This window comes from Trichoplusia ni, chromosome 22 (assembly GCF_003590095.1).
Source record: "Trichoplusia ni isolate ovarian cell line Hi5 chromosome 22, tn1, whole genome shotgun sequence".
Taxonomy (NCBI): Eukaryota; Metazoa; Arthropoda; class Insecta; order Lepidoptera; family Noctuidae; genus Trichoplusia; species Trichoplusia ni.
In genome coordinates, this window is record NC_039499.1 from 5701421 (window position 1) to 5725129 (window position 23709).

At 36.7% G+C, this 23709-nt stretch overlaps 3 protein-coding genes and 1 non-coding gene across 4 annotated transcripts; 2 read left to right on the forward strand and 2 right to left on the reverse strand.

Annotated features, from left to right (window-relative positions):
* Positions 1 to 119: 119 nt before the first annotated feature.
* Positions 120 to 6392, forward strand: LOC113504443 (probable elongator complex protein 2). The gene is made up of 12 exons (XM_026886726.1): positions 120 to 369; positions 692 to 980; positions 1165 to 1374; positions 1703 to 1921; positions 2287 to 2534; positions 2901 to 3048; positions 3451 to 3639; positions 3903 to 4025; positions 4375 to 4540; positions 4905 to 5169; positions 5563 to 5780; positions 6247 to 6392. The coding sequence occupies exons 1-12, from the start codon at positions 244 to 246 to the stop codon at positions 6368 to 6370; spliced, it is 2325 nt and encodes a 774-aa protein (XP_026742527.1). The 5' UTR covers positions 120 to 243; the 3' UTR covers positions 6371 to 6392.
* On the forward strand, positions 6129 to 6200 carry Trnap-agg. The gene has a single exon. It is a non-coding gene; the product is annotated as a tRNA-Pro (tRNA).
* Positions 6393 to 6482: 90 nt separating the features above from the next.
* LOC113504445 (myeloid differentiation primary response protein MyD88-like) lies at positions 6483 to 12548 on the reverse strand. Its single transcript, XM_026886729.1, has 5 exons — positions 12260 to 12548; positions 10402 to 10625; positions 10092 to 10291; positions 8486 to 8651; positions 6483 to 8197 (listed from the first exon to the last, which is right to left on the reverse strand). The coding sequence occupies exons 1-5, from the start codon at positions 12385 to 12387 to the stop codon at positions 7671 to 7673; spliced, it is 1245 nt and encodes a 414-aa protein (XP_026742530.1). The 5' UTR covers positions 12388 to 12548; the 3' UTR covers positions 6483 to 7670.
* Positions 12549 to 13375: 827 nt separating this feature from the next.
* LOC113504444 (D-glucuronyl C5-epimerase) lies at positions 13376 to 22404 on the reverse strand. Its single transcript, XM_026886727.1, has 8 exons — positions 22161 to 22404; positions 20995 to 21112; positions 20518 to 20672; positions 19864 to 20439; positions 19652 to 19786; positions 19141 to 19328; positions 18456 to 18620; positions 13376 to 18180 (listed from the first exon to the last, which is right to left on the reverse strand). The coding sequence occupies exons 1-8, from the start codon at positions 22227 to 22229 to the stop codon at positions 17814 to 17816; spliced, it is 1773 nt and encodes a 590-aa protein (XP_026742528.1). The 5' UTR covers positions 22230 to 22404; the 3' UTR covers positions 13376 to 17813.
* Positions 22405 to 23709: the final 1305 nt, after the last annotated feature.

Genomic DNA, 23709 nt, shown 5'->3' on the forward strand with positions numbered 1-23709 from the left:
GTCTTCGTAAAAATCAATCTATTAGTATCTTATCTATTTAGCTTATATAAAACAAAAAAAGGAATCCAAATTCAAATCCTAGCCTAGGTTTGAGATGGCGAGCTATAAAATCGTCTCAAACGTCAATATTGTCAATAATTTTCTGTCAGTGTCAACCATATGTTTATAATAACCTCAAAATTCGAATGATTCATGTTTTGATCTTATTTACATAGGAAAATTGATAGAATAAAGTAAAAAATCATGAAGGCTAATGTCCAGCAAATCTACACATCTGTCGGGTGCAATCGCAATCCCGAAATTATTGATTGGAATGCTGAAGGACTCATTTGTTTTGGTGCGACTAACTCTGTTGTTATATATGATACGGTAATATTATTATTTTATCTAATGTTCTGCTTCTAAAATGCAAAGTAATTTACATACCTAAATTAATGAGCAACTAATATTAATGCCGAAATGTAATCGAATGCGGTACTTCGTAACCTATAATAATAACAATTCTTTTCATATTATTGATCAAACAAAACATCTCAAAGCAAGCAACAAGCTCGAAGTAAACAACTTTTAACATTATGCTCAAAAGAATACTTACACATATGACGTATATAAATACTTACAATAACATTTAGTATTATAGAGGTAGAGCATGAAAAAGTGCCTACTTAAATAAAAAAGATTATATTTTCAGAATGTTAAAGGCCGGGATCCCTTAACAGTGCTCAGCCATCATAAATCACAAGTGAACACAGTGAAATGGCTTCGCAAAGCAGACGGCTCCTGTTCCGAACTGATCTCAGGTTCAGCAGACAAGACCGCTGCTATATGGAGCAAGGTAGATGGAGAGTGGAAAGTAACAAACAGTCTAGCAGGTCACACGGACGGTGTCACCTGCATACATGGAGCTTATAATGGAAAAGATCTGCTAGTATACACAGGTTCAATCGACTCCACAGTCAGAGTCTGGGAGAGAAAAGATGGTGAGTATAGAACATACATTTTTCTTGGCTATTGAAGTTTAGTTAATGTTTGAAGGATGATTTAATAACAAAGAGTTTTCCTTCAGTTGCCATAAAATTATAAAAACTTAACAAGTAATAACAATTTATAAACAAACATTATTGTCTCTTTTTTACCTTACTAGCTTATAATCTTCATTTCCAGGTGTTACAACACACAAACAGACAATCAACCTGAACTCAGGTCTGTGTCTGACCATCCACGCACATATCCTCCCGACATCAGAGAAGCCTATATTATTCTGTGCGTTGGACGATCATAAGATACATGTGTTTGTGGGTGAGGAGTATCATAGGGTCCACATGCTGACGGGGCATGAAGACTGGGTGAGAGGGCTGGATGTCCAAGATGTTGGTAAGTTTTAGATGTTCACTTTTAAATTTATAAATGGTTGCTAAATTATGCTTGCTTGCTACATAATTATTAAATGATGTAACGGTTTACTCACGCGTATTTATCGGGCTAGCCCGACTAGTTTTGGACTCAACCATTTCGACTCGCGATCCCGCCGCGTCTGCTCATGATTAAGGACTCCGGATTCTTATTTGGGGGGTTCAAATTATATTTTTGCCTAATAAAATACAATATGCATTCATAGTAAGATCTTAGAATTCTATAACAATCTCAAAAAAGAAAAAGGTATTGTAAATTACAGTTACCGAAAACATAAATTACATTACAGACTCCTCGACAATACTCCTGGCGTCGTCATCACAAGACACTTACATCCGTTTGTGGCGCATTCAGAAGCACGTTGACGACCAGCCGACAACCGGCATCAAGGTGGAACAGAAGGTGTTCCCGGCGTACGGCGAGGACTGGTCGGTGAAGCTGGAGGCGGTGCTGGCCGGCCACGAGGGGTGGGTGTACGGAGTTCAGTGGCAACCTAAACCTTGTGAAGGTAACAGATTATTTGTCGACTACTTTATTGAACAATATTTCTTCGATTGTCGAGAGACAAATTTAGTTGAGCCTAGTGTAAACGAAACACGGTAAATGGTGCAGTTTGTTACACCACACGAATTTTCGAAAAATTAATAAAAATTTTAAAGTTTCTTGCCGGTTCTTCTCCATAAGAATGACAACTTGGAACCGTGCAACTAGAGTCATTATTGTATAGTTATAAAAGTGCCTGAAAAACGGCCCATTTGAAATAAAAACTTTTGATTTTGACTTTAACAAATGTACCTCATGTACTCTCCATCAATTATGAAATTGTACTCCAATTTAGTTTTTGTTCATTAATAAGTGTTTTTTTACCTACAGACAATAAATCCAGTCAAAAACCTATTTACCGCCTTCTATCGTCGTCTCTGGACAAAACATTGATTATCTGGGAACCTGAGGCATCCCCGGACAAAGGGGAAGGAGAGGGCGTCTGGGTTGAGCGCGTCAGAGTGGGGGAAGTGGGCGGCAACGGACTTGGCTTCTATGGAAGCAGGTTCGGACCCGACGGCAAATCCTTCTTGGGGCATGGATATAACGGATCATTCCATATATGGAATCATTGTAAGGTAAATTTTTGTATCAAATTCAATATTTTCCATGTATTACTTGTTCTTAATTTTGAAAAAAAAAATTGCACTTTTTTGTCTTGATGGCGAGTACAAATCATGCACATAATTTTTGAAACTAGGATCCGCCCATACAAATATTTAGCCTAAAGACACAATTTTCAAAACGAAAATATTTCTTTTTTTTTTTTAAAGAAACGACCCAGAAATTTTATCTTTGTATCGCGGAGGGTCTCACAAACCTAGATGTCGCATACACAAATACAGGCCCAAGACAAGCATTCGTGTATTGTGAACAATTTGCTGCCACTATTCAAAACTACCTTAAAGAAATATAATTGTAATACCTTTTGTCCACATTATCAGGAGACAGGCCAATGGCAGCCCGCAGTGGTGTGTGGAGGACACTTCAGCTCCGTAGAGGATCTGAAGTGGGAGAAGGATGGGAGATATCTCATGAGCGTGTCAGCAGACCAGACCACACGAGTACACGCGCCTTGGAACACTGCTCAAGGTTAGTAACTATGTGACTGGTGCAGTTGTAGTACTTATAAAAACAACCTTATATCTTTGTAATAAGTATCAATGAGAAAGCAGTTTCCTGAAGTGCAGTTTATTATTGTTATTCGCTGTTGTAGTAATTTGAAATCAACCTTATGTCTTTGTAATAAAGAAAGCAGTTTCTGAAGTGCAGTTTACTTTTGTTATTCAATCAAGCAATTATTTAACTGAAAGAAATGATGTGTAATTGCACCAAATTAGATGCATTTGCTGTCTTAAAAAACAATCATGGAAATAATAATAAAAAATTAACAAAACATTTATAAAAGTACTTGTAATAGTGTAAACTTGTACTTTAGGTATATATGTAATTTCAAACGAAATAATTATTTATTTAATCGATATATTCTTCCAGGTTCAGAATGGCACGAGATAGCTCGGCCGCAGGTCCACGGCTACGACATGGCGTCGCTGGCGCTCATCAGCAGCACGAGCTTCGCGTCCGCGGCCGAGGAGAAAGTCATCCGCGTCTTCAGAGCCCCGCACAACTTCCTGCACAACTTTAAGAATATCGTAGGGATTGAGCTGGAAGGAGAAACTGGAGGTATGTGCTACCAAAGTGCTAGTTTTTTTGTGACTTTTAAAACGTATTGTGTGTGCTAGTCTCATCAAAATCTAAACTAGGACAATATGAGATTTGATTTGTTAATCACTTATCGTCTTATTTTAATTAACAGCCTTCTCACCAAGACCTACAAAAGTGAAAATAAAAAAATAAACATACCAAAATTTCATTTCCTTAAACCTGTATCAATAACTCTTTATTTGAATAAATAAATGCCTCAAAGTTCAATTATTTTATACCAGGTCCGGAAGGCGCGTCAGTGCCTTCTCTAGGATTATCCAATAAGGCCGTATTTATCGGTGAAGACGAACAGCAAGATGCTGAGGACGACAACGACGGGTACTTTGTACCGGTGGATATGACAGGTTAGTTTGATTCACTTTTATACAAGGTTTGAAATAGGCGTGATTGAAATATGAAATTTAACTCTTGTTTCTGAAAAGAGATTTTGAACTTAATAATGTGTGTCCTGCTCTTGATCTCTCTTGGCTTGTGTTAAATTGCCCTCCCATCAGGCTGTGAGAGTAAGGGAACAGAGAGTGTACCCGTGTTTGCGCACGCGCCTGTGCACTATGATATATCCCGCGCCGTGACCGAAAATCGATTAGGAAATTAGTATTATTGTTCTTTCTATAAATAAAAAGAAAAGATACATCTTCCTTTTGAAACTTATTTGAATTATGATAAGGTCTAATTTCTTTCTACGGTATCCAGAGCCGCCGACAGAAGAGACGTTGATGCAGCACACTCTGTGGCCGGAGACCCAGAAGCTGTACGGCCACGGCTACGAGGTGTTCTCGCTGGCCGCCAGCCCCGACCAGCTGCTGCTGGCCTCCGCCTCGCATGCCACCACTGCGCAACACGCCGCTGTGCTTATATGGTACAGATATTATTCATCAAACTGTGTTAAGTTTGAATTCAATCAAAGTTTATATGAGTATACATACATAAATGTATAGTCTGACACATTGCGGGTCCAGGATCTGGAGTATTGACCAAGGTTTATGGTGGTTTGGCAATATCAAATGGTTCAGATTCAGGATTCAACTTTATACGTGTAATTGCCATGTAATGTTACGGCAGTGGTATCCAGAAATAACAAGTCTCATTCTTAGTGCCTATGATTGGTTGATAGATACCAAGCGAAAACTGGGTTTTCTTACATTTTACAAGATACCTATTATTATCATGGAATAATCAATCTTACCGCATTGTCTACAAGAACCAATTTCTATTATCTACAGGGAAACATCGACATGGCAACAAACCCAGAAGCTAGTGTCCCACAATTTGACAGTTACACAACTGGCGTTCTCGCCGGACAGTCAGCAACTGCTGTCGGTGTCTCGCGACCGAAGATGGACCTTATATCAAAGGCGAAAGGATTCAAACTTGTTTGACATTGTCGCTGCCACAGATAAGACAAACGGCGTTCATTCTAGGATTATTTGGTGTTGTGCGTGGACGTGTGATAGTAAAGCGTTTGCGACAGGCTCTCGAGATGGCAAGGTAAGGCGTAGCTCAGAACAGTTTAAAAAATAGTTCATTTATAGTTAGGTAAAATGAGTTTTTTTTTATAATATTAAAATATAATACGTATCTAATTCATGGAGCAACAAAAAGTATTTTAACTAAATGTCAGTCACCAATTTTTCTACATCACTATTTCTCTTACATGTGCTACAGCGGTACTTTATTTTTCCTCTGCAATTCGTAGGTCTCTTTTCCATTCTTGGTAGTCTATTAAATTTGCATCTATTCTTTTTGTATGTGCGTCCACATCCTATCGCCAACTTAGTACTTATTAACCAATTACAACTCCCACCTTACGACCGACCGAATTGAATACTCCCATCTTTTTGACTTCGGCAAAAACAAATACTCCAAAATGAATTTCCTCAGGTTTGCGTGTGGTCCAAAATGGGTCCAACGACCACATCCCTGGGTGAGTACGGCCTGCTGGGCGCGCCGCTGGAGGTGCCCCACGCGTCGGTCACGGCGCTGGACTTCGCGACACACACCGACAAGCTCGTACTGGCCACAGGCTTCGAGAGCGGGGTCATACGGCTCTATCACTTCGGGACGGACGGCTGGACTATGCTCAAAGAACTTTCTAATAGGTAAGTTTGATGTATTTTTAGAATTACTTACGTTAGAAGGATTCTGAATATCGATTGCCGTTTACTCACACGTATTAAAAGATATAATTCTGTTGTTGAGTCTGGAACTAGTAGCGGCATCCTGATAAATATGTGTGAAGGAACTGTTGTCAAATAATTATAAATTAGATGTGGCCGCAAGTATATCAAATAGTAGCCTAAAAAGGCCAATCTGTTTAATGCTTTCCTCGTTTGACGATTAATCAGAATATAATTACACCTATCAGTCAGTGTCAGTATTTTTGAGTACTTTATCATGACAAGAGGCTATGTCGAAATGAACTCGGTATTTCAGCATTATTTTCAAGCGGCTCGTTGGTCTAGGGGTATGATTTTCGCTTAGGGTGCGAGAGGTCCCGGGTTCAAATCCCGGACGAGCCCAAATCTTTTTGCTTTATTTTTACACATTCTAATTTGGTTTTTTCAGTGCGGCCCACCACCTTACTGTAAAAAGGCTGACGTTCAGACCTAAGCAGGATGATAAGATGGTGCTCGCAAGTTGCGGAAGTGATCATTTCGTAAGAATATACAGCATCGAGATAGTTTTATAAAAGAATATATAGTTTTTAATCACATTTTCTTTTACTTACTCCTAACGTGGCTGTCCTTTATTGTTCTGGTAATTTTTTAATACATCATAAAGTTTAAAAAATGAAATATCCATGACTAATATACCAATATATTTACAGAAAATATAACAGACGTATTCTCATGTTTTACAAAAGGCACGTCGCACTCAATCACAGATTTAAATTTTCCCGTATATATCTTACAAAACAAATGCACTAAAGTGCCAAGGTACAGGAATATTGGGTAAACATTTAAAAAATTGCAACATTTTATAAAATTCAAAAATCCCTTATCCATTTTTTCTTCTTCAAGAATAGATTATGGTTATAAAATTGAAAACACGGCGTACAATTAACATTTACGATTTTTGTATAAAAGTTCATAAACAATCACACTTTTTTTATATTTTTAATTTATTGAGACCCGGCGGAATAGCATTTATATAACTGCTTCATTGGTAGTATTATGAGAATAGGATTCTTTATTATTTGTGCGTTTTTATTTCTTTTTTTAGTAACATTATCGAGTATTTTGGGTAAAAAAAGTATTTCGTGTCGACCTGAGGTGTCCACAAAATAGATGATCCAAGATTCACTTACAGTAAAAGCATTAAATCATATTATTACGACTATTCAATTCTCTTCGCTTAAACATTTTATTACAATTTAACAATAAAATATACTTCGTTCATTTTATGAAAACTTTTTCTCTGCAAAATATGTGCAACTTAGAAGTTGTCAGACCACTTTATAAAGCTTATAAAACGCAGTTAAAGGGCTAATCTACAACTGTTCTTTGGAGCATGACCATATACATACAAATATTTTTTTAATAGCAAATCACTTGGAGACCATTTATCAAAAATATATCATTTGTAAATTGTTACCCAGTCTTAAAATTATGATGCATATACAGCTATTTTATGATGTACTTGTAAGATACTGTGACTATATAGGGATACTCATGTATCATCACCACTATTTATGAGATAGGATTGATATATTTAGACATATTTCTGAAAAGTCCCTCTTCAAAAGTGATCGTATTCTCGGAATGAAAACTTTCATTAGTTGCAAAAACAGGTCGAGAAAATCTTATTTGAATGGTCATGGTCAATATTTAAATGACATATCCATTACGACGAAGGCACATTTTAATACCGCACACATTTTGCATTAACTGAGAAATCAATTACTTTCAATATAAACACTTTCTCATTATTTTCATTTCTTACACTCAAGCGGAGTGAAGTTCATGTCCCAACTAGTCTACAAAACATGCCTAATGAGCGATCATAATGGTTTTCTTCGGTTTCTTAAGTTTTAAAGTGTTCAGGATTCGCGTCAGTTTGCCTGGCTTTTTCTTCTTCTCGTCGCTAGAACCACTTCTCTGACTAACACTGCACAGAGACCGACTCTCGCCTTTCATGGAGTCTGTATTGAGGCAGTCGAGGTCGTTCATCGAGATACTGCGATTTGTGGACGGGAGGAAGAGGTTCTCGTCGAGGTAGTCGTTCAGGTAGGAGGAGGGAGGCAGCTCCACGATGTTGATCTGCGGCGGCGGCGGGGGCCCGGGCGGGGCCAGCAGGCGGGGCCCGGGCGCGGCCAGCAGGCGGGGCCCGGGCGGGGCCAGCAGGCGGCGCGGCCCCGCCCCGCGCGCCAGCTCTAGCGACTGCTTCAGCTTCTGCCAGAAGTCGTACAGGGCGCGCTCCTCGTCCTCGTTGTAGTACAGCTTGTGATAGAACGCCAGGTGCGACGGCAGCTGGCACTCACGGTACATTATTGGAATAATTTTGTGGTAGCTTGACTCTGAAATGAAGTAATCATTATGGATTTATGCTCGGGTTCTATCTTGATCGAATGCATAATTAGTAACCAAAATGATTAAAGTCGAATGTCCAAACAACTGAAATGCTACTAGATGGCTTTATTAGATATCATATTGTTACCTATTTTTGATAAGGGTATTAAGTTTCTTAATCATAACAACTACTTATTTAAATTTGCGCTCAGGTGTTTTGTACATCTAATTTGGTAAACAATACATTTTATTGTAGGCCTATGTGTTTCAGAGGTTTACAAGTGTTCTTGACTTACCGATGCTGACGGCCTGAGCGTAATCTCTATAGAACGTGTTGGCTTGGCTGCTGAGGAACTCTGGCGAGCAGACCAGGATGATGCGCTTGCACCGCTCTGAGATCAGCTGCGCCACCGGAGCGTACGGCGTCATGTGGCCGGCCTGCAGGCTGTCCTCAGTACACATCTGGAATTTGATGTATTTGAAGTTGTTACTAATGTTAGGCATAATAGGCATGCGGTGGAGTGTCAAGCCAAGTTCAAGTTATTATATTTATTTCATGAACTAGTGCATTTTATAAATAACAGCACAATTAATGCTAACTGTGGTACGTAGACTGAAAATTTTGGTAAATTATTCAACCCATTAATTAAAGGTTTGTTAATAAATAACACCATTTGGACTATAAGTTCATCACTTATCAAACATTCTATGTTATGATAAAACTTGAATATTTTAAGCCAAAAATGAGAATGGGAGCAATTAATGAAAGTCGCGTTTCTAGAATGTTTATCTCGTCAATCTTTAGCCTATCAACAGGTTTATAATTAATTTAAAAACATTATCATGAAGCAATCTATTTGAAATATTTCACAATAATTTAATTCAAAATAAATAAAGTCTGCGGTTACATAATCAGATTACAACGGCCTTATAGATAATGTACTGTAATTTGCGTTTTATCGACAATAAATCAGTTTGAAGAGAAACTATTAAATGTATGAGTTATCTATTTTTGCGTCGGTATCGGTACGTGAGATAGCTGTCGTCTTATCAAAGTAGCCCTCGACCTTTAATATTATTGATAATATTGTCAATGTGTTTTATTTGCTTTGCCCAGGTAGATTTGGTGCGGAATTTTAATTAAAAACTTACATTTGTAACGAATTTGTAGTCTACCTAAAGTTGGGCGTCAATATAATTCCGAATAGGTTTTTGCGAAACACAAATAGATACTCTCATATAATTTACTTGAGAAAAAACTGCTATTTTTTTCATAAATCTTCGATTGTAGTTTACACTGGTTAAAATCAGTAATGAAACAAAATTTTATGACGAGATCGCTTAAGGCTAAGATAAGGCTAAAATTATAATACAACTTTAATCTATCAAAACAGCTCAAATCGGACTCATGCGCCAAGTACATTAAGTTCTTTAGGACAAATCCCATTAATAAAAGGTGTGTTACAGATAACACTACTTGGATAACTAGTTCTTCATATTGTTATCAGCATTATGTTCAGGAACCTCAGCAGGTGTGACCAAGTAAACTTATCTATGATCTTCAACTACTTATAATTTGTGATAGATAGGTAGTATAGGTACTATAGATTATTACGCTTCATTAATAAACAATGATAGCACAAAAAGCAGACGAGCATTTCAAAAACTGTTGTTATTTAGTATGTTGCTGAATAGGCTTGGTTTGTTTCAAGAACACATTTATAGAAACCATATTCGTTAAGTCAGCATCGCCCACACAAGTAAATACTTCATTCTAGGTCACTAGGCACTAACATTTAACTAGCTAAACCTGAAAAGTTTTTAACCGCACATGACAAAATGTTTTGCAAAGAATTTATTAATTTATGAATGATTATCAGGATGAATATGTCTAAATGATACCTGGAAGCCTTCAGCTCTCATTCGCTCCAGCAGCTCATTGACAAATGCCTTGTCTTCTTTAGCGTAAAGCACAAATGCATCATAGTGCTGCTCGTGACCAGGTCTGTCGTCGTAAGTGATGGCTCGAAACACTTGCTCCTGATTACTGTTGCTAGTGTTATTGTTGTTGTTATTTATTGCAATTTGATTCTGTCTATTAACTGAAATACAAGAACGAATTACAAATAAGTACTTGAACAAGCTTTTTTTAAGACGGAGACATTTCTTTTCTAGGGTGTTCAATAGTAATGAGTATTAAATATTCCTTTACCTACTAGTTCACCTCTCTTCATTGCCTCTCTGAGATCTTCACTTAAGTCGTCGTGCACGTCATAGCGGTCTAGGCGTACTAAATGATTTAGTAGCTGACCGATAGTGGCTGTGCGGTCCTGTTGCCAGATGTCCAATACCTCAATAGTTTTGTTGGGACGCATCTGGATATATGCAGCCTTTTCTGATGAAACATTGACAAGGTAGGCCAGGCCCCGCCAGTCTCTGTAATAATGTATATAGAAATGAATTTTAAAATGGATAAAGAACCGCTAACTCTTATTACTATCAGGTCTGCTTCCAGTCTAACCGCATTCAGTTAAAAGTTATTACTAGTCAATAGATAAACAGTCTCATTTTAAATAGCATTTGGTATATATAAACATTGAATCCATTAAGGTAAGGTTAAACAATTAGATGTTATTCTCTACGCATATTAATATTATAAAAAAGCATCTAAAAGGCACTGCCTTAATCAATGCTTTTATATTAAGGTAGAACAAGCAGCTTTAAAATACCTACATGTCTTTTAGTCTTACTACTATTATAAAGGCGAAAGTTTGTAAGTATGGATGTATGGATGTTTGTTACTCTTTCACGTAAAAACTACTGAATGGATTTGAATGAAAATCTACCACAATATAGCTTATACATCAGAATAACACATAGGTTACAATTTTTGAGGTTTCTAATGTGAGGTCGTAAAAAAACACATTTTTTGCGCTTACATTGCAAACGCTGACTGAATCCTACAAGATAGATAGAAGGCAGATATATAGATAGAAGGCTGGTATAAATTATAACTTATATCTTCTAACCATGCGGACGAAGTCGTGGGCAACAGCTAGTGCTATATAAATCATGCTATTAAATAGGCATTGTTAAAATTGTAATCAATTTGTAAACATTCAATAATATTTGTTGTTTTTATAAATTAGCATTATTTCCCCTTACAAAGTGTTCACACGCTACTCTAGTGACAGTTATCTCATTTCCAAGAATTTCTTGGCAGTAACTATTGTTATTTTAGCTGAACCTAAGAACATTTTTAAATCTGGGTTTTCAGCAAGCACATTGCTGGGTTTTCTGTCATAAAAATGAGATCCAGAAAAAAAAAATGGATGTATGAAAAATAGATGTAGTCCGATTCTCAGAGTTTGAGCCATTTGGAGGAGTTCAATTATTCACACCGGGACACAAGAATTTTATATATTAGATTGGATATATAAATATAGGAGCAACAATGAGTTACAAAAATCCATTAATATAACACAAGATATTTTAGTATTATTGCTAAAGTAGGAATTAAAATTTTGTATGCTTAATGATGTTACAGTAAATTCACTACTCTAAATTATTGACCTAATCTATTTATAGAGATGCCATATACACTAAGAATATTAATTGAAAGTGAGTAGTATGAAGTTAATGATTAATTGTTATCACAACAGCTACTTCCTTATAATTGCTATTTAATACTAAACAAATATGTAAGCATCCTAATGTTAATGAAGTAGAGATGCAAGGCAACAATTATATCAATAAATGAATGAATGAATAACATCTTCTGCCTCAACCTTATGTCTTGAAACAATAACAAGCAATGTAACAGGAAAACATATCAACGGAACAACAAACCAGTCAGAAGTCAATATCCAGTTCAATATTGTTTTGTGTTGCTTTCAAAAGATACTCAAGATAAATCTTGACATGTTCTTTAATTTAAAAAAGCGAATAATATACTCAATTAGTTTTGTAACAAAAAAGAGTAACAAGGAGTTTTGTTTGCTCGTTATAGGGTAGGGTATGTGCAGTAGTACATATTTGAAAGCTAGTTATTTACACAAAAAATATCACACCTGGGTAGCTTTTCGGGTCCATCGGTTGGAATTATTTTAGGTGTATCCAACAAACATGTTAATAGTTCTCGACTCCGCAGTGGAAGACATGACACAGGCAACGAATGTATTTCGTTATCAGCCTTCATATTTCTTGCTTATTAACTTTCAGAACATACTCATTTCAGCTACAAGATTATCTTAAATGTTAACAATAATATTTTACGTATGTTTTCCTTAAAATTAGGTCTCAAAATATCGTCAAAATGACAAAACACCTCACGCACAATGTAAGAGCACAGATAAACAATGAGTAATAAGGTAAATAAAAAGAGCCAGTTTGTAAGATTTTGAAGTTGGCAACACAAGTGCTATAAAATAAAAGGTAATTTTAAATCCATGAAATATGAATATTATTACGATTATACTTAGTGTAAGTGATGCTATCATTTTATAGTGCCTATTTCACAAAATTACAAGAGGTTAAATACTTTCTACCTTGTGTGGGACGCCTTACTAGAAGCTCAGTTATTAAGTTGTTAGTAATCATGAATTTAGTTTATTTAAGAATGGATAATTATTACACCCTTTATACGTCCCACAGCTGAGCATAGGCATTGATCTCACGATAGCCCATTGAGCGTTTTAGATTATCTTATTCCAATATTTTGATTAAATTAATTTGGATTAATTAATAAACTACATAATTATAACTTTTGATTCATAACGTAGATGGCATATAACGTTTGCATTGGGATCAAATCTGCTAGCTCGATCTGCCTGTCCTTCCAATAACTGAATAATTGGAAGGAGAAAGGTATTATTTTTAACTTTTCTTTATATCACTAATGTGCTATACGTACGATACAAATAAGTTGTACCTTAGTAACAAAAACTCTTCATCGACGGCTCCTACAAAGGCATGCCATCTCTTCATGACCGCACAAATACTTCAGCAGGTTGTTTTATTGTGGCTGGGTAATTCTATGAGCAGTGCCGATTATCTGCTATAGGTTTTCAAATTCTCTCGTTAGTTTTGCTATAATACTATGTAACTTGTGTACGGTTAACGCTCATTTTAAAAGTGTGGTACAACTTTTTGTTCGTCTAATCAAAGTGTGTAAAATCAAACAAACATTATAATTGAGACGCTTTATTGTCATTCACAAGTGCATTCACTATCCCACTACAATCTACAAATGCAGAATAAGTTATTACATATCATTACACGAATATTCATACCACACAACGATGTTATATAAACTTTTTGTTATTAAACTAATTAACATCATGACGATACTAAGCCTATAACAGGACGCAGGCCTTTTTCCTTATAGAGAAGGTTCGAGCAATGATCGTTACGCTTGCTCACTGCGAGTTAGCGAATGCCTACAGATTCCAATACATGGAATCCAGGTTTCCTCAGGATGTTTTCCTTCACCGTTTGTCAGTAGCTGTTAGCATTATTAAGAATTTGGAATTGAAAGGGTCACATAGTGCCCGAGTTAAAATTTCATTAATTTGTATAACATCATCATATGGCAACATTTTCACATGTTAAATACAGAAAGTTAACAAAAACAGTGCTCTAAGAACAGTATATACAATAACTACTAGGTTAATAAGCTCTTTTATAAATGGAATGTTCAATTTTGACTTCTTTTTATTACGAAGCACGTTTATCAGGGCTTAGCACCACGAACGTTTTGACAAAAAAATGCACAATAAATTAAACGAATTAAAGCTAGGTAAACAATATTGTTCTAACCACATTAGGTACATTCTCGTAGAAACTTCAGAATACATTGAAGTTAATAAATTAGTATTTTAAAATTATTGTTTGCATTATTAACATTATTAGTGAGAAAGGTTGTTGGTAACACTTGAAATACATAATGTACCACATATATAAGTAATTATTGATACATAGATATAGTCTATAAACCTGTTAGCTACAACTTTTTTCTTCTTATAGGTACTTGCTACTAACTTGTCCCGATAGATATAAATATGGAACAAGTAGAACTTTACTGTAAATCTACATCTAAACATTTACAAATATTCGGGGCATCAATCCTCATAGACAGATTTTAATTACTTCAACATTTGTTAAGTTATGATACACCCAACAATTGACTTCCGAAAATTTTAATAGTTATAAAAATTGTGCTTTTGCTCACAGCCGGACGACAATCTAATAGATTTAATAATATTCTTTTTCTAGAAAAAACTCTATAGGTACAACTTTTTTTGTATTGTCTATACGGAAAGTCGCTCGACTAATCAGACATGCCTTATGAAAAAGTCTAGTAATAGGAGACTATTTAAGACATCAGATAATTGATTTTAATTTGTACAAGTTCTCAACAGGAATACATTTTCTATGATATGTTACGTTGCAAAACGGGCATAATTGAGGTAGGTAGAAAGGGCAGCAAGGATCAAATAAGATTGGAAGTGTCGCGGTAACTGGGCAAAAAGTAAAAAAGCCATGAGTGTCTAGAAATGGTTGCCCATAGCACCAGAGAAAGAAAAAGGTGTTCGATCACCTGAGGACCGATGTCGACCACCACCGTTCCAGTTTGAAAGCGAGACAGGGCGCTATGTGTTGAATAGCATTATCTATCTTCCACAACTGCAACAGTACTTTAAAGACTCCCGCCCTTCCGTCTCCGGCTTCATACTGCGAGAGTATGTTAAAGCTTAATAGAGAACATTGAAAAGACTGGGACAAAAAAAACTGAGAATCATATAAAAAGCTGAAAATAGATGAGGAAAGCTGTGACGAGGCATATTACTCATAGCGAGAAATTTACAACGGAGTTATCATAGTGCGTCAGCACAATTTGTAGATAAAATATATAAATATAACAAGAAACGTGCGTATGCAATGATTTGCAACATCCTAACACAGATAGGTTGACAATTAAATTAGTCTAAAGTTAATATAAATATTTAAATAATGCATTTTGAACATATCTGGGCAAGATTACGTATACGTTATTAAAACTTGCATACAATTCTATTCCTGAAGCTGAAGTTCTACTAATTACTAAGTACTCAATTGGCTCATTATATTTACATACAATATATATTTTTTCTATACTTTCTACCTATTTATGATGATTATATTTAATTATTTGTCGTTTATAATAAGACATAAGAATTATTAGGCTAACGACCACTAGCGTAAATCTTCACAGACACTTGAATCTGGTAGATAGTATGGGAGCCTCTGCCATCAAGTATTAGGACAGAATCTATATTCCTACTCTTCTACAAACTCTTTTTTTACAATTTTCACGTCCATTCGGCCCTTCGTCCACAAGAAGTCAATAAGGTTGTTTTTCTTTTACTTTACCTAGTACATTCTTATATGATGATATCCGCTAGTAGTCAGTATTATTTACTCTAATTTTGAGGCGCATTTGCGAACAATAATAAAATGATTAATAATTTGTAAATAAAATCTTAATGGCAAGACGTTGTTGGATCACTCATATTGTTTTTAATACAGCTTTTCTAGGGGTCAAATCATTCTACAGCAGAGCCACAGGGCTCATGAATCCTTACAACACCCTTAACTCAACGACATAAGGGTCATATTTCTTTATAAATAATAGGCATTGATGCTTTTCGACTCCGCTGAAGTATAAATTGGCATTCAATCACTGTAAAAAGTGTTTGTATATAAAATTAGGTATTAAAAATAAATATATCAAAATAATAATAATAACATTCGTAAATAATATAGCTCTTAAATAATAACTGTTAGGCAAGCATAACATAGTCACAGAAGAATATAAGAAAACAAGTTATAAAAGATTTTCCTAAGTTACAAATAGATTGACTCACCTGCGCGTGCGTTGCTATGTGTGAGTGATATTGACCGCATTATTACTATTGGAGATAAGCTGTCCCGGCGAACCATGTACCTACGGCCTAACAGTCGATAATAACAATGCAGACAAATATTCATGTCTTTTTTGCAACTTTTGCAAATTTTGTCACCGTTTAAACGCTCCCTGGTCCTTTACGAATCGGTTCAGCCGTTCTCGAGTTTAAGCCAGACTAACGAACAGCCATTCATTTTTATTTATAAGAAGATTCCACTTGTGTGGCAATGACACACGAACTAAAGCTGTGTTTAGTGCATTTTCCTTGTATATTAACGAGGGTTACACACACATGGCACCGCGCGCAGAGATGAGTTAAAATTGATTATACGTTGTTACAGTGTCAATGTATTTACATGTATTGTTGATATGACGTCCACTAACACTACGAAGTTACACTATCCTCTACTGTAGAGTACAATATTAAATTAAATGATAAAAATCGATAAGCCAAATTAATAATCTAAAGAAAATCCTTTCACTGTACGCCACAGACGCGATACATAATCTTTTATGTCTTCAATTTCACTAGAAAGTGGATGTCAAGAGTTCCATACGATTTTATATGGAAACGAAATATTTTGTTTAGTAGAAATACATTTAATATGTAGCGTACAGTAAAATAAATTCTTCACATTGAAAGTTTCTTGTGTACCTACATAATTTGTAAATATTACAAATTGTTTTTGTCATCAGTCTTCACCGGTATCTTTGAAAAAGATCGTATAGCTTATGAACTATACAAACGATTTAACTTAAAATGTCTTTGGGTTTAAAGTCAAGTTTCTTTTCAGCAAATATTAAGGGTATATATCTCTTTACAATTATTGTTTTTAATCAATTATAAAATACTGGAAATATTGAAAAGCGGTTTGTGAAAGAATAAGACTTGATCTTGTATCGTAGTAGATCAACTTCAAAGTAGTAAAAATAATTGTCTTATATTGTTCTACACATTGGCATTGTTCATACTTTGATATGTTTTGTTACTTAAATCATAAATACCTTAAAAAATGTGTCGAAATATGCGGAAAAGATTTCTAAACAAAGTTTCACTTATCTTGTAAATCTAATCCTACCAATAAATTATCTGTACAATGAAGTTTTAATTTATTTAAATCTTTGCCTTTTGTTTGTCTTTATGTCGTAGAAAAATATCTTTATTTTTGTGCCCAGAGGCAGTATTTACACACGTTTGATTCGGACTCCTAAGCTAACCGTAATTCTTTCTGTATACTTATTACAAACAGTCTAAGAGCATTCTAGCTCATTCTCGAAACCCAATCAGTCCCGTTACTGTTCCACTTGTGAAGAGTAACTTCGGCAAAGCGTCGGCTAAATTCGTTCAAATGAATTCAAACTCATTTTGAATTCGATTTTGGAGAATATTCGAGAATCGTCGATGCAACTCGGAACGTTTATTGTCATCGAGCATTCGAGTTTAAAATGTTTTTTCTGGTAAGCCAGTGTAAGAACCCCTCTCATCTTAAATTCGAACGATCCGCCCTCTGGCTGAACAAAGCCAGAACTAACCTTATCCCATGATCGAATTTAAACATTACCAATGAGGGCAATTGGCAATTGGCATACATTTAACGTATGCTCTTAAATCCTGACTTACTTCCAAGTAGCGACTTCAAGAAGATAAAGAAGCAGGTGTCGCCTGCCGACATGTGATATCAATTATGAGCGGCTCTCTTGCCCTGCATGTACCCCTCCCAGCGTTTCGCCGTGTTGATCAGTATGGGGTCACTGTCCAGGCCCGCGAGGAGGTACAGCTGGTTGACATGTGTAGCGTGGTAGTCCCACCTTGCAATATTAGGGCTTACTCCCAGCGTGAAGTGCCTCAGGTCGTAAAAGCTCCCGCTACCGGTGTCGAACAGCGGCAGAAGGGTCTTCAGTGACGTCATACCGTCATCAAACATTTTCTTGGCTAAAGATATAGAGTTCTCACCTTCTATTACGTGTAGGTCGTAGAGACCGAGGAGAGTGTAGATGAATCCGTTGAGGACGAACAGAGGTGGTTTGGTGGGATACTCCTCGTACCTGAAATAAAAACAGTCTTATTATGCTGTATTTTGTAGTGCTATATTTAAGAGCTCTGGCGACGTTTTTTTTAGCCCTACTCCTAGAATTAGCTAATTTAAATATGATGAATGTTCATGCATTATGAAGCACCGACTAAATACGAGAGTCGTCGCAACTCGGTTTTTATTTCGTCCCTAAGGATCTGACACTTTCGGCTTCGCTCCCCGAGGTTGTCCTTGACCATTGCCTTATCATAAAAATAATCTAATGAAACTCGAGCTTATTAAACTAACCAGACATATTTATCCATCCACATGGCCTTGACCCCGCCGGCGTGGCTGGGCACGTCCAGCAGGTAGAGGGCGCGCTTGGCGGCCTGCAGGTACGTGGCGTCGCCGCTGCGGTAGTACGCGCGCGACAGCAAAGAGATCGCGTGACCCTGACTCATTGCCGAGTGCCTGCGGATGAGTGAATATGGTATAGAAGACAAGTAGCTATGTTTAGTATAGCTTTGAAGCTTAGAAATTAAGCTTCAAATATTTTCCATGAAACATATAAAATGACGAATAAAATGCAGAATTATTGATGTACATATCAGCATAATTACCTGCAAGGATTAGGCTTATTACGACTACAGCGGTGATTAATTTAATCCAAAATTAACCTTGATGTGACATATGTATACGTTAAAACTATTAATTTACGGCTACCTGAGTCTACTGAACAATAAGGGCAGATATTTTCCCAAGATTTTATACACACACTTTCTTGTTTCTCAGTGGTTTTGGTTGGATTTTTGTCACTCAATTTTCAGTCACTTCCCGATAAGCTAGCAATTATTTGTACCCAATTACGTTTCGATTTGTTTTCCAAATCAAAATTTTTTATTTCAAGTAGGACGTTTTCCAGGCACTTTAAAAACATTAAGGTGTCTAGTTTGATAGATGGGATGGATGGCTCTAGTTTGACATAGCTCACCAGCCCGGCTTGAGCTCGGCCACGCCGGCCGCCATCCTGCGGCGCACGGGGATGGGCCAGCCGCCGCCGCGCGCGCGCTGCGCCCGCACCAGCCAGCGCGCCGCCGCGAAGAACTGCAGCATGTGCTCGCTGCTCGACACCGTCACGTTGTCCAGCGCGCCGCTGCCGCTCAGGATCATGCTCGAGATCTGTAGAACATGCGTGTGAACATGAAGTAAGGTAATTACTAAGTTATGGTACCAGATGGCGTTGTACGGCAACTTAAATGACACAATGTGTTGTAAAATATAGTGTAAACATGCTTGATCGCCATGAAATCATTGTCTTGTTCTGAAGGCTTAAGGTTTCAGTTATGCATTACGGATTCAGGCAAGTTGTCTTACTACTGAAGTTTTTACTATGGCTATAGATGATGCTTAACCTCAGATCCCGACAGAATAATTTTTGAATTAAAGATCAGTAAAATATAAAAATAATAGCGACATACTTTTAATGTCAGTACTAATTGTACCTTAAACTTATTTCTAGGAGACCGTCTTTTCGGTCGATCTTGTAGTGCCCAGCCTTTTTGCATGTCGATGATAAGATCTCGAGTGATTCGTCTCCACTGTTGATCTGTCCCAATGCCGTAGTATATGTGGTCATCCTGGAAGAACCGCATTCAGCATTAAAATCTCGATGGAATGAAAGATAGAAAAAAAATTGTGGGAACAGTAAACATACCTGCGCACTGATCAACTGCGTACTGGTTACATAATGTAAGTATACAGTCTCTTTTTTGTCTTTATTCTGCAAGACAACTGTCAGGGAGGAGTTCGCTTTCATCTGGATATCGACACTCATCACGAAATCCTGCGTGAGATTCACCTTTAGCCAGACCTGGCTGGACGCGTGGTCTGACGTGGAAAACCTCAGCACGTTGGACTGCACTGACGAATCAAACTCTCGCGCCATGTACGCATCCTTACTGATTATCCAATTCTCCAAATGCTTCTCCCCATCATCTATGATCCGTCTTTTAGGTTCTGCTTCAGTTATGTGCTTGCTGTAGTGTGCTAGCCCGAACTGCGCGATCTGTGTTGGGTAGTAGAAACCTTTCGGCTCCCACTGCGTGCTGACGGGGACGCCTTCGATCCCGCTGATGCATTTGACCCTGTCCCGGACTTCCACGTTGTAATTCTCGAAGGTGGTGAAGGTGCCTCTTGGATCATACCTTTTCTTCGGATGGTAGATCTTACCGTAACTGTGAGACCATTCGAATTTCTCTACGCCATCTGCTGTTGTCATTTTGCCGTAGATCTGTTGAAAACATTACATAGAATATTATCTGGATGTGACAAATAATTGAAATATTATTGAGCTGTTCTTGAATAATACCTCAAAGTACTTGTGCACGAGTGAGAAGGGCACGTAGACCTCGTCTCTGTCGCGGTCCCGCCGGCACGAGACTGAGTACTCGCCGTTGATGGTGCAATCGATCATGTCCATGTCGCTCGCACCGCGCTCCAGTGCGTTCGACAGGACTGATCCGACTGAGAGCAAAAAGTTTATTTGACATTTGTATACCAACATTGTGAACTATTCTACTAATTTGGACATGGATCAGTCAAATATTCCCTAAAAGATGTCAACTATGTGGACCTGTCAGCAAATTTTCCAAACATCAGTGATGATTAGTGACATTCTTAACTGTTTATCGACAGCATGACAGATAAGGGTTAATTTACTGCATTGTAGCCATGTGTGATATGTCTGAATTATTTTGTAACCATACTATTTCCCAAACAAAGAGAAAGGGTAACATTATCACATAGTACATCTTTGACTAAAAACAAAAGACTAATTGTAACTTACTGGGTCTCCGGGAGAGGTCTCCACAGTGGCCCCAGAACAGCGTGAAGATGACCACGGCCGCGCAGAGCGCGCCGAGCGCCACGCGCATGTTCATCCGGATCAGCATCATTGCCGCCACCTATATATTATAATATGATACCTTCTAAATGGTGGGTTATCAAGGGGCTAGGATTGGGCCATAAGACACAGTGAAAACATGATAACCAACAAATAATGATAACAATTGACAGTGTACATATTATATTTTTATAACACATGGGTGAGTTATCAGAACATGTTAGAGTTAAATTTGTGTATTTTTTTCAATTTACTTTCCTTACAAATTTAGATTTTGACTATTAGATAAAAATACAATTGGGACATCTTACATTTACATCTACTTTTAGAAAGGAAACTTAAAACTGAATTACCTTCCATTTGTCTAACCTGGCCACAAAAACTAAAATTGCTACATTTGTCAGCTATGCCGAATTATCCAATGCTAGTTAGACTGATTAGCAGTATCCCCAACCAATTGTAAAACCGAAATTATACTTACCATACTTAAAAACTATTTGTTGTAAGGGTTTGTTACAGTTGTTATTAACAAAGTAAGCTGAGCCCCAGTTTAGATGACTGTTGAGCTATTACAGCCTATTTACTTTTATAGAATAACTCTAAATAGTAGTCAATTTATAGTATTTAAGCAAACTATTGAATTGAATTGAGACAGGGTGGTAAGTCTTAAAATACTTCGCGACTGAGTGTTTCTTTGCTTCATCAATAATTTCAATTTGATAAAAAAATTAAGTGCTTGGTTGTCATTTGTTTACAGTTACAACATGGACATGGACTGAATTATAAGACAACAGAAAAAAGATATCATCATCACTCTTCATTTATGTAAGGTCTTTGAATAAACATGAACTGATGTACCTTTGAGTCATGGAGGCGATGTTAACATGCAGTGCAAAACGAAAACATAAAACAACCAGCTAAATATAACTCCACCGTACTTAGCGGCCCTACGCTATGGAATTCGCGTGGGCGTTCCAAATTTGAATACAAACTAACAACATGACAAAACAGTATACTGCCAGTCATAGTATCTTCCTTTGAACTCCAAGGTGCATTAGTACGCGGTCTAAATAATTAAGTAAACACAGTTTGTACTAATATGTACTCACTTTGTACACACGAGTAACATTCCATCCGTTCTTAAAATACGTGTAGTGAACCACACGGATATTTCTCATAAGAACTATCACATCACTTGTAATTCTGTTTTAAAATTTGATGTTAACATTTATTTACAACTTATTGAACTATTTACACATGAATTATTATTTTGATAACGAATTAATTCGGCTCCGACTGTGAGACAGCTTGCTTTCGATTGCAGCTGACTTTTGACAGTTTGCTGACAGCTGATTTTGTTTTCTCATAGTAGATCTGTACTTTTTCATGTTTTTTTTAGAAAAAATATAATAAAACATGAATAAAACGAATATGTATTCAGTAGCTTTAATATTTTTATACTTTTCGAGGGGATTATCTATTCACAGGTTTCAGTTAAAACAATTTTATGACCATTGTGAGAATATCATCCTTGATTGACAGAGCGGTTCATTCCATGCATAATTAAACAAAATTAATTGTAACGAACAAAAAAGAAGTTAAAGACTAGAAAAGGGGCTTTTTTTGTATTTGATAATATAATAAAATTGTTATGCCAAGAATTTAATGAGCAGGATCTCTGGACATCCCAAACTTACACCTTTTTATCTCTTGCCTTCTCTAACTATTAGACTTTTGCCTACGACTGCACTCTCATGGATTTGTAACTTTGTTACAAGTCTCAAACTTAGCAAGACTATTACTCGAATAAGATACAAATCGAGCTCAATTTGCTATTATTTTTTTTTGGTAATTTTACTTTATTGTTTTCAACTCTCATGCGTTGTCGTTTGGTAACCAATCGACTTGTTGAAAGGATACTATAAACCTCTAAAAGCTCTTAGTCGTAAACACAAAGATGATACCTATGTATTTGTTTACATGATTACACCTACCCAATTCTATGACCCGGTACCTACCCACCTCTATAGGAAGTAGGTCAAGTAGTTACCTACAAGTACCAAATAGTTCAGTAGGTATCAAAACAATTAGTAGATGCATAATGGTCCAACCTTATAAAAAATAGAAACAATTTTCCTATGTCGTTAGAGAAAGTAATTAAATTAATACGAAATCAAATCCAGAATCAGATAACTCCGTAACAATAAAGTTTTTGACTTGATTCACATGATTGGCTTGATTTCATAGCCAAACTTCGAGACAGTAATACGGCTTCTGGCCATAAATGGGTTTATCTTTAATGCGATTTTGCCTCCGCCGACTAGACCGCGACTAATCGGATCATCGTGGTCGTGTGACATACACCTACTGCCTGATTGCTCTCCACCACACACGATCTGCGGCCGTGTGCCGTGTGCCGCTACCACTAAAGTTTGCGTTACGTTCGTGTTTCTGAAGGTTAAGATAAGTTATTATTACGTTAGGTATTTATCAAATAAGCTTAATGTAATAAATAAAAAGTCATCCGAAAAAATATTAATAAAATATGTTTGTGCGAGAACTAGTTAAAGCAAACTCACTCCATAAAACAGGAACATTTCGCGGAAGATGTTTGCCTTTACGGTTCGTTACAACATGCAGTACTGTACTATACTACAA

Excerpts from the sequence above, each read along its gene's own strand:
- LOC113504444 (XM_026886727.1), bottom strand. The coding sequence starts at position 22,229 with ATGAGAAATATCCGTGTGGTTCACTACACGTATTTTAAGAACGGATGG. Across the intron at positions 19,329-19,651 it reads CTCCTAGAAATAAGTTTAAG|ATCTCGAGCATGATCCTGAG; the intron begins GTACAATTAGTA and ends CATGTTCTACAG. Across the intron at positions 18,181-18,455 it reads TGGATGGATAAATATGTCTG|GTACGAGGAGTATCCCACCA; the intron begins GTTAGTTTAATA and ends TTTTTATTTCAG.
- LOC113504443 (XM_026886726.1), top strand. The coding sequence starts at position 244 with ATGAAGGCTAATGTCCAGCAAATCTACACATCTGTCGGGTGCAATCGC. Across the intron at positions 981-1,164 it reads AGTCTGGGAGAGAAAAGATG|GTGTTACAACACACAAACAG; the intron begins GTGAGTATAGAA and ends CTTCATTTCCAG. Across the intron at positions 4,541-4,904 it reads CACGCCGCTGTGCTTATATG|GGAAACATCGACATGGCAAC; the intron begins GTACAGATATTA and ends TATTATCTACAG.
- LOC113504445 (XM_026886729.1), bottom strand. The coding sequence starts at position 12,387 with ATGAAGGCTGATAACGAAATACATTCGTTGCCTGTGTCATGTCTTCCA. Across the intron at positions 10,626-12,259 it reads GGACCCGAAAAGCTACCCAG|AGACTGGCGGGGCCTGGCCT; the intron begins GTGTGATATTTT and ends ACATTATTACAG. Across the intron at positions 8,652-10,091 it reads TGAGAGCTGAAGGCTTCCAG|ATGTGTACTGAGGACAGCCT; the intron begins GTATCATTTAGA and ends ATCAAATTCCAG.